General features: G+C 40.7%; 2 protein-coding genes across 3 annotated transcripts in view; one reads left to right on the top strand and one right to left on the bottom strand.

Annotated features, from left to right (window-relative positions):
• dthd1 (death domain containing 1) overlaps positions 1-8,599 on the bottom strand; it is a 21,494-nt gene extending 12,895 nt beyond the window's left edge. Inside the window, exons 1-5 of one of the 2 annotated variants that reach the window (XM_046064551.1) lie at positions 8,151-8,599; positions 5,291-5,362; positions 4,275-4,543; positions 2,833-3,370; positions 1,817-2,147 (exon numbers count right to left, since the gene is read on the bottom strand). In XM_046064551.1, the coding sequence (XP_045920507.1) occupies positions 1,817-2,147; positions 2,833-3,370; positions 4,275-4,543; positions 5,291-5,362; positions 8,151-8,191 (1,251 nt within the window). In that variant the 5' untranslated portion in view covers positions 8,192-8,599. Of the gene's footprint in view, positions 1-1,816; positions 2,148-2,832; positions 3,371-4,274; positions 4,544-5,290; positions 5,363-5,500; positions 5,525-8,150 lie in introns of those variants that run through there. The other variant, XM_046064552.1, reaches the window with a different exon arrangement.
• The window catches only part of arap2 (ArfGAP with RhoGAP domain, ankyrin repeat and PH domain 2), a 133,188-nt gene continuing 130,427 nt past the window's right edge, over positions 8,095-10,855 (top strand). Inside the window, exon 1 of the mRNA XM_046064553.1 lies at positions 8,095-8,477. The gene's annotated coding sequence lies outside the window, so the exon portion shown is untranslated. The remainder of the gene's footprint in view (positions 8,478-10,855) is intronic.

Below are 10,855 nucleotides of genomic sequence, written 5' to 3'. Positions count from 1 at the left end.
GCATTGGCTTCCAGTAAAATCCAGAATAGAATTTAAAATCATTCTTCTTACCTACAAAGCTCTTAATGGTCAGGCACCATCTTATCTTAAAGAGCTCATAGTACCTTACTACCCCACCAGAGCACTGCGCTCCCAGAATGCAGGGTTACTTGTGGTTCCTAGAATCTCCAAAAGTAGACTAGGAGCCAGAGCGTTCAGCTATCAAGCTCCTCTCCTGTGGAACCAGGTTCCAGTTTGGGTTCAGGAAGCAGACACCATCTCCACATTTAAGAGTAGGCTTAAGACTTTCCTCTTTGATAAAGCTTATAGTTAGGGCTGGCTCAGGTGAGTCCTGAACCATCCCTTAGTTATGCTGCTATAGGCCTAGACTGCCGGGGGACTTCCTATGATGCACTGGGCTCCTCTCTCCTCTACTTTCTCTCCCTCTGTATGCAACCTCATCCCATTATTGCATGTTACTAACACAACTTCTCCCCTTTCTGGTAGTCTTGTGTTTTCTCGTTTCTCTCCTCCTATCACTTCCTGCAGGTTTTCTGGCTCTGGAGCTGTGGAGTCTGGATCTGTGGCTGCGGTTCACCTGCTGCCCCCGTGTTCCTGCTCGACACCCTCTGCTGCAACGACTATTGTTGCTAGTCCTATTATTATTATTGTTATTATAATCATTAACATTACGATTGTTATCATTAACACTACTATAAATATCTGTACCGTTTTTCGTTTAGTCTGTAGCAACATCACCTTTACTGTCTATACCTCTGTGTGTGTATATTGTGTAGGCTGCCTCCCTCCCCTCTCTCTCCTTCCATCCCTCTCTTTGTCTCTCTGTTCCTCTCCTGCCCTCTCTCTCTCTCTCTATCTCTCTCTCTCTCTCGTATCTCTCCCTCCCCCCCCTCTCCCTCTCTCTCCTTCACCCCAACCGGTCGAGGCAGATGGCCGCCCAACCTGAGCCATGGTTCTGCTCGAGGTTTCTGCCTCTTAAAAGGAAGTTTTTCCTTGCCTCTGTCGCCTAGTGCTTGCTCTTGGTGGGAACTGTTGGGCTTCTGTAAATATCATCACAGAGTACGGTCTAGACCTGCTCTTTTATGAAAAGCGCTGTGAGATAACTGTTGTTGTGATTTGGCGCTATATAAATAAAATTGAAGTGAATTGAATTAAACTGAAATTGAAAACAAAAAGTAAAATAAAAACTAATGAATACAAAACTATAATAACCTTGATCCAGACAGATGATTGCAGTTGGTGCTTGTCTAAATCAAGTAATTACTGACCTCCAAAGTATCTTTCACATGAATAACAATGAATACACAAAAATAAACAAAATAAAAACAAAGGTATAACTTTCGCCAGAAATTATGCCCATTCTGTACAAAATGTGGAACTCTTCCAACAACGGGAGGAACTGAATTAGAAAAGGTCTCCTTATACAAATATCTTGAAGTGTGGCTGGATGAAAAATTAAACTTCATTATTCAAATCGATAACCTTGTTAAAACAAAAAAATACAATTATGTTTTTATTTCTGCAGTCAGATAATCTTCAGGATTCTGTTTAGAACTTGGCAAAACTGGGCTTGGACCAATTTAGAAGACAAACATAATTTGGTAATTCCTTTAAACGCCACACAGACTTTGTGCAAACTATTCTACAGTGCCATTTTGGCCAGGTCTGTCTTGAAAATGGATAATATATCTTAGGATACTTCCTGTCTAAACAAAAGGTAAAGAAAATTGAGTAGCAGTCATGAAAAACATTTTTTTGGTTAATGGCATATACAATGAAAGTTAGTCTTTAAAACATAAGTAATGGAGAACTTTACCCTCTGTCCTCCATAGGTGCCCTCTGTTGTTACAGGAGTGACGTAGCTTGCCCTCATCCCCCCATCAACTATCTTCACAGCTACATCCTTGTAGTTGCCGCGGTAACGTGCGCAGAAAGGCACGGCCACGGTCACGGGGAAGTGGAAGTTAGCTTCATCCTGAGCTTTGACCCTGATCACTCTGCTGACCAGCTCCTCTGAGCCGGTCACCATGAGGCCGCTCAGGGTGTCGGCCACCTCATATCTCAGGACTTCGGCCACGCCCTTGGGTGCTCTGATAAAACATGCGTCTGGTACATCTGAACGGCTGTCCTCCTGCTGACCAGCGAGCCTAGAAATCATTTTTAAAATAGATGTAGGTACAGAGACACAAAGCTCATGATGTACAGATAAGATTTTAAAGACCAAACTGCTATATTCTGCACTGAAGAACCGCTTCAAATTGCATATTTTTCTCCCTGCACCATTAATTTGACTCTTAAGTAGTAGTAGGAGGAGTAGAATTTATAGTAGACATATTGTTTTTTTCATCTTTAAGCTACCGTTAACATATATATATAATAAATATTTCTGAAATACTGGAGCACACACATTTCCATATCAGCTTCTCTCAGAAGTGGCCTGTCCTTCTGATCTAAATTTCCCTGATTTGTTTGGCTTTTGGACAAATGTGTGCATTGACCTGACAGTAACTGTGGTCAAAACGCGTGATAAACCATTGCGGTTTACTTCCATATCAGTGAGCAGGAGGGGGAGGAATCAAATCATGTCCAGACTCACAGGCTGGACCCATGTTGGATAAAGAACTTGCCTTTAAAATCAACTATGTTAAATAGCATTTATGCTGTCAGAACAGCAAAATGAACTACGTTACTCTCCGTAACAAATGTAATATTACAATAATGTTCTATCTCATGCTGTTCAGCCAAACATAGTTCAGACTGACAAAAAGTTATTTTGGAACTCTATGTTTAAGGGTTAATGGGGATAAAAAGGAGATTATTTTGTCAACGTACCCTACTGTGATCCATTCCATGTTTGTCTCCTCTTTGCTCTTGTCATGTACCCTATTTGTGTACTTTTCTGTCTCCTCCAGGAAATCTGTCTGACTTTTTGGAGAAACACAGTCCTCGTTATCACTCCCTTGACCTTTGACCTCCAATTCTTTCCCTGTCTCTTCCACATTGCTGCAGTCAGACCTGCTGAATCTGGAGTCTGATGTTTGTTCAGTGTCTGGTGATGGCACTGTACGACTTTGATCATCTCCATCTTCAGCCTCCTGTTTATGCCCAGAGTCAAAGTCAAGGGGGTCATGGGAGTTCAGGTGATTGTTGTCATCTTCACGTCGCTCTGATCCGTCTGCTTTTGGATCTCTGGTCTCCTGAAGTGCTGCATCAACAGTTGAGGCCTTCTCTGCACATAATTTGTGTATTTCTTCATCCAGCTTGGTTATGATTGTGTTCAGTTTGTCTATAATGTCCTTTATGTCCTCCCCAACACTTAAAAAAATATTACTGAAGGAGTCTGAACAAGGTTTCACTTTAACTTCTCTATCTGAAACAAAACAGACATGTAGAACATAGGCAATTGAGTTGTATATTACAATAAAATATAAGTTTTGCTTCACAGACAGCATTTTTGAGAGTAAATTTTATTCAAAAAAACAATTTAACTATATTGTATTGTGTGGACTGTGTTAATTTTTATACACTTTTTAGTATTTCTATGTAATTAAGACAAATGTTGTGGTGGTTCATATATGGGTACGGGGCATGTTCCTTGCAAATAGATTTTGGTCCTCCTTCATCAGCTTTCGACACTTCAGATCCTTTTAGCAAATTAGTTTCAACTGACTCTTCAACTGGCTTTGGCTTTTGGACTGATTCAGATTAAAATCCCTCTGAGCCCTGAACTCACTTAGAGTCCTTCAGCATCAACCAACACTTAAAGTCATTTTCATGCATACATGTTTATAGTAATACATGCAACTTCCACTGACGCTTGAACTACTTTCAGGAGTCCAACTTTAACTGACACTTCAATTCCTTCCCATGCTCACAATGAGCTGACGCATTTGATAAACAAAATCATTTAGTGTGCCTCTCTTCAACCTGCCTTTTCAGCAATGTTATTTACTGACTTCAGCAGTTTAAAAGATACTTTCACTCCTCCTTTAACGTCTTTCATCATCAACACTTACACTTACACACTGCTTACATTTAAAATTCCATTGACAATTGAACTACACTACACTTTACAACTCTGCTGCTTCTTCTTTAGCAGTTACGCCCATGGCATTTCAAAGACTCAACATGTTAAGATATATAAATTTCAAAAGTTTCAACTGCAAATCTGTATTTTTTTTTTTTTTATCAAACTGAACCTTTTTTGTCTACTTCTCCTTTAACTTCTCAAAAAGCCCGAGAAAGACATGCATCAGTCAGATCAACTCACATACCCGTTGTAGATGGATGTTGCTGATCACTGCCCTCTGGTGGAGAGTAGCAAAGCATGTGGGCACACTCTCTGAGAACTTGGCCCCATGTTTTCACTCTGTCTGAATGAAAAACACTCAGCTCCCTCAGCACTCCGAGAACTTTCTGCTTGCACTCGTTCTCCTCCCTCTCTTCACCAGCATTTCGTCCACTCTCTTCATCCTCCTTCTCAGCTTTGAGCCCCCGAATAGTTTCAGTCAACACGTTGTGGAGACAACTGTCCTCTGTCCTCCTGCCATGAAGAGACTCAGCTTCAACAACCTCTTTATTCACATGCAGATTTGCATCCATGCTGTACAGAAAATCTGTCTAATCTGGCCTTTTTTGTGCCCTTTTTGTCAGCCTGTGTTGCAAATAACAAAAGCAATTCACTCCTTTAACAAAATGATGATGAATAATATCAAATATTCACTAAAATACATTGCATCTCCTTCCTTTTATGTTTTAAGCTCCCTTTTCTGCTGTGTCCTTGGAATTGACTGTTAAACTGTGTACAGCTTTCCAAGTTTAGGAGCCAAAGCTGTATTTATATGGCTGCCAGCAGTAAAACATGTTGCCAAGGCGACCCCTGGAGGCGTGGCAGGGAGGGACAAAAGAGGAGAAACAGAGCAAAAGCTTCACAGGAAGACAGAGTGCTGTCCTCCAGACATCTCATCATTCTTTTCTATTCTTCTGTCACTCATTTACTGCTTGTATGTGCAGTAATAAAAAGATGTCAGCACTTTAACTTCACCCACTCCTGAATCATTTAAAACCACATATGGCAGGCACTCAATGAATTTTGGATAATACTTTTTATTTTAAATACTTGCTTTGAAGGCATATTCAATTCAATTTTCTTTATATGGTGCAAATAAACAACTGTTATCTCATTAAACTTTTCATATAGAGCAGGTCTAGACCATACTCTTTGTTTACATTCAACAATTCCCACCACTAGCAAGCACTTAGCGACAGTGGCAATGAAAAACTTCCTAACAGGCAGAAACCTCGAGGAGAACCATCGCTCAGGGTGGGCAGCCAACTGCCTTGACTGGTTGAGTTGACAGAGCTGGGGGTGGAAAAGAGAGAGAGAGCAAAAGGAGAAGACACAGCAGCACAATGCAGGTTCCACACAGAGATGTAAAACACTAGTAATGATAGTAGTTATAATGCAAACATCAATAAAGGTAAAAATAGCAAATAATACAATAATTGGACTAATGATAATTGTAGCAGTGGGCGTGGACCAGGAACATGGACGCAGCAGGAAGCCTGCAACCACAGATCCAGACTCTACAGCTCTGAGAGCCAGAAACACCTGCAGAAAGTGATAGAAGGAGAGACGAGAGCGCACAAAAAAACACGGGAGAGGAAGGAAGTCGAGTTAGTAACATGCAATAATGGTATTAGAATGCATACAGATGAAGAGCCCAGCCCCAACTTTAAACTTTATCAAAGAGGAAAGTCTTAAGCCTACTCTTAAATGTGGAGATGGTGTCTGCCTCCTGAACCCAAACTGGAACCTGGTTACACAGCAGAGGAGCTTGATAGCTGAACGCTCTGGCTCCCACTCTACTTTTGGAGACTCTAGGAACCACAAGTAACCCTGCATTCTGGGAGCTGAAGGCTCTGGTGGGGAATTAAGGTACTATGAGTACTATTATATGAGTACTAATAGTATTATTGTTTTTCTCTATTCTTTTATTATTCTTATATAAGTTGCATTTGTTTATTCCATATTCATATAATTCTACATTTATTTATGTCAACTGCATGTTGTCTGCGTGTAGCACCTTATCATCAAAGCAAATTCCTTGTATGCGTAAAACACTACTTCTGATTCAGATGACCTCTTTAAGATAAAATGGTGCCTGACCATTAGGAGCTTTGTAGGTGAACAGAAAGATGATTTTACAGGGAGTCAGTTGTGAGAAACTAATATAGGATAAATACAGTATGATCTCTTTTCCTGGTTCTTGTCAGAACACATGCTGCAGCATTCTGGGTCAGCTGAAGAGACTTAACGGACTTATTCGAGCAGCCTGATAGTAAGGCATAGCAATAATTCAGCCTAGATGTAACACATGTGTGGACTAGTTTTTCTGCATCAAGAATGTGTCTGATTTTAGCAATATTACATATAGGTGAAAAATGCAGTCCTTGAAGTTTGTTTTATGGGGGAGTTAAAGGATATGTCCTGATCAAAGATAACACCAAGGTTCCTGGTCCAGGTTGATGGAGGCCAGGAAATACTAACTTGAGCAGTGGTTCTCAAAGTTGGGTCCATAAGTAACACAATGACAAAAAGTAAGGTTATTTTGTTCATGGGTTTCATATGCTTTCCTTGTAGTAAAATAGTTTGACAACCACTGATCAATATATCTTTAGATACTGTATGTGTACAAACACTCTGGGTATGTCATTTTGTTTTTTTCAGATCCTTTAAAAGTCAAACCATATCAATACCAAAGTCTAAAAATACTCCATTGCATGTAAACCCCCTGCATTGAAAATATGTCACTTACCTATAGAAGTGTTATCAGCAAAAGCAAACATACTCTTTATTTAGAAACATTCATTTCAGAGCACTTTATTAGTAACAATATATTGTAATATTGGATGCAGTTTGTAAATGTTGTCATTTGACAATTCCAAATTTTATCGACTGGGGTTGGTAAACAGTAAAGTACTGCATCATATTTTAACAAATTCATTAAATGCATGTAAATTTAAATGTCATGGAGTAAAAAGTACAATAATTACCTTGGAAAAGTAGCGAAGTATAAAGTAGTGTAAAATGAAAATACTCAAGTAAAGAAAGAAATTGTGCATAAATTCAGTGTTGCGCAACTGCCCTTAGATCAACAGGAAATGGGCTTAGGAAATAATATCATGCTGTCTGAGTTACATTACATAACGATTTTAATTACCACAGTACCTTTAGTATGAAGCCAGATTGTATACCATAAAAACATGTGGCCCTACAATTATAAACCACTTTTCAGTGTCCCAGTAAGCCATGACAGTGTGTCACTGAGCCAGCATACGCAACACCCTGAAACTGAAGCAGCTAACTGGAATCCAGCAGCTCCAGCACTCTGTCACCATCATGTGGTGAGTTCTGCATACTGAGTTTATATTGCTTACTTTATCTCTTTTTATTCTATTAGCATTAATAAAGTACATCGGTGGAGGAAGAAAAATGCATCATGAAAATAAGGTATTAATGTTTTTACTAATATTTTAATTACAAATATGACATAAATTACGACGTTATAGTAATAATAGTGGGTTGAAGAGTTAAAGACTGCTGCTGTTTGTCTTGATGCTTTACCTAATATAAGAATTGGTGTTTTATTTAAACTTTTTTTTTACAGTTGGAATAACAAAAAACTTGAAGCATAAATTTAAGTTTGTTTGAATTCGTTAAACTGCTGTCAGTAGTAGTGATAGTAGTAGCAGTAGTAGTAGTCTATCACCTTCCATAAAACAATATTTAATATATATGTTTATTTGCCAACAGTGTTAATCTGTCAATCCCAAGTCAGATCTGAAATACATATTCTTATTGGTATACAGGCAGCAAAGGAATCTAACATAATAAAAGCAATCTAACATAATAAATCATGAAACAAAATGTGTACCTCTTTCCTCAGGAGTCACTTTAATAGGTGTGCGAGGCAGCCTGCTGCATTCCTGCCTGTGCGTAATGCGTAGCCTGGGGCCTGTAGGATCAAGCTGGGGCATGCAAGCGTTCCTAGAAAATACAGCTGGAGTGCCTCCACTTTGCAATTCTCCTGTGCTCATCACATGCAAGCACACTTTTTACTCTACAAACAGCCTTACTTCAGACTCACTTCTGCAGGAACAACATGGGAGCCCTGACAACTTGCAACATGGCCCAACACAACGTTAAGTGAGGTATTGCGGTGTATGTATTTCTAGGTGCACAAATGATGGTGAGGACTGTACTTCTGCGGCTGGCCTTGCGCTGCTAATATGGGCGTGGAGCTGCTGTCAGCGCCTGAACACACAGCGGACGGAAACAGACGAGTGTCTAAAAGCACGCGCGCAGGACTCGCGACAGTCGGGGAGACTCTGAGCGGAGTTAATTTATAGAAACAGGACTCAGCGAGAGTGTTTGCGGTGGATGCTTGAGGTTTCCCCACGCGTTTAGCCCGCAGGTAAGCTTTTGCAGATCACCGCACGCACCGCGAGCGTGTTACGTCAGCGCCGTGACATTCATGCGTTGTGTTATCTGTCAAAAGTCGACCGAAGTGGGCTCAAGACTGAACGTAAAGACTAATTTAAGACTAACTTAAATTAAAAGCGCTTTTTTAGTGCGCCAGAGCTGGAAGTGTTTAGCACCTATTTGTATCACTTACCGGTAATTTAGGCACATTAAAACAAGTGGCGCAGTTTTTCACTTTATTGCTGTCTGTTAACTTACACTTCACTATTACTTTTTCCAGTAAGTTTACTCACTCAAATGAGTACACTTCATACGTGCAGCACAAGTCTCACTGGTGTTGCTGCTGAAAACATGTGCCCAAACGGCTCTGTGCAGCTTGTGGAGTGATAACGTTAGCTTTGCAAAACTGGTTTTAGTTCTGAAATTAACGTTACATTCCTTAATACATGTGTGCGTGACGGTATCCTCAGAAGACCACCTAATGCTGAAATTGAATTTACAATATTTTACCAGGGCATACGCTTTGCAGAGCTGGTATCCTCTCACAAACCAGGAAGGAGACACAAATTGGACTTTGTTCAAAGTTAGTTGTGGCAGAGTGACGTGCAGACGTCTATGAGGCAGGTGTGTGTGTGTGTGTTGGTGTGCATGCTGTGACTCATCCCTTGTACTGTGTAAGCACACCTGTGGAGTTGCAGAGGGCACTGCCTCTCCTGTGCTGGCAGCTACACTCTTGCTCTAATAAATTGCTCTCCCATTGTATAACATTGTGTGCATACTTTATAATTGTGTTCCCTCCAGTTGTATCTTTATGGCTGTGCACACACTGCTTCATTATGTTCTCATAACCATTTGGTATGTGCAGAGCTGTTTATCAGGCGAACTTGTCTTTTTGCTCCCCATTGATCTACACACTCTGTGGGCTTCCACACCGGGCCAGTAGCTGTGATCAAAATTCCTATATCCCGCTCTTAATAGTGTTTGCTGAATGTGTGTGCTCTATGGTGTGTACTTTTGTATGTGTGCACATTGTGTGAGTGGGCGTAAAAGTGCCAAAAAGGCAGATATGTGGAGCAGGCCAGGTCTAATGTGCTAGCAAGCTTTGGCGTGTGCCTGTGCTGGCTGTGAGCCAATACAGGTCCCTGCATGTTAACACAGCAGTAGGCAGCTGGGCAGGTCTGATCGATTAGGCCTCTGTTGTGAGGACTTAACACAGTCATGTGGGGAGCTGCGACTTTAATTTGGTCCCTAAATGTGCTCAAAAGGGCAGAGCAATGGAGTAGTTATGGTGTGGTGGTAGTGAAAGCGTATTGTAGTTTTTTTGCAATCTCATATGATAGTTGATATAAGAGAGGGGGAGAGACACATTTTCCATTCTGTGAGCTACTTGCATATCAGGTACTCAAATGTATACTCATGCATATGATACAAGTGTGTGTTTACGTGAAAGCAGAAGTAACACTTCATGTCCCCTGTGTAGGTTTGCAACCTAAAAGAGAAGTGGACATGTCAAGATGATGATGTATCTTCCTGAGTGCCACTGTGTGTGTGTGTGTGTGTGTGTGTGTGTGAGGGAGTGACAGAGAGTGAGAGAGCAGTCCTGCCACACTATTAGTCAGTGCTTGACTTTAAAGAGATGGCGTGAAAGCACCAGGAAACAGATATTTAAAAATATCAGGGGTTATTACCTGTGTATGGTGCAATGCAGTGAGCTGCCATGTAAAGCTTGGATTTTTAATCTCTGCTGCGGGAAGTGCTGTGAAGAAAGGAAAGGTGTTCCAACAAAGAGGTCAGTAGGCCTTTCTGCTGTTTTATTTGGTCCTCACATCAGACTTTACCAAAACCTGACCATAGAGCCATCATGGTGGCATGCTATTTCCTCATAGGTGTTGCTGTTTCCTGCTGCGAGTGTTGCAAATTTTGGTTTGGTTTTGTTGAATGGCATGTTTGCTCACTTCTTGTTGAATGTACAGTTTACGTGTATCTGGATGTTTTCTGAGTAAGCTTAAAAGAATAGACATTTTGGGGAACAGGCTTCTTAGCTTCATTGCTGAGAGTACAAGGGAAGAGCAGTACCACTCTCATATCTGTAAGGTAAATATGAATCTACAGCATGTTAGGTACCTACCAACACCTATTTAAAGCTCAGCAATAAATATAGTATAATTACAGTATATTTCAGTTGTTTCAGTCTGCACAAAAAACAATGTATGTATCAATCTAGCCTATATCTTGGCCTTTGACAGTGACTAAAACCTAAACCACAACTTGTTTTGTCCAACAATGTCATCAAAGTGATATTTTTAAAGTAAAAACTCAACCCTTCAACCCCCCCCCCCCCCCCCCCCCCCCCCCCCCCGAGACCAAATC

This window comes from Micropterus dolomieu, linkage group LG12, assembly GCF_021292245.1.
Source record: "Micropterus dolomieu isolate WLL.071019.BEF.003 ecotype Adirondacks linkage group LG12, ASM2129224v1, whole genome shotgun sequence".
Taxonomy (NCBI): domain Eukaryota; kingdom Metazoa; phylum Chordata; class Actinopteri; order Centrarchiformes; family Centrarchidae; genus Micropterus; species Micropterus dolomieu.
Note: the sequence above shows the minus strand (reverse complement) of the source record. Positions and strands in the feature narration are given on the sequence as shown.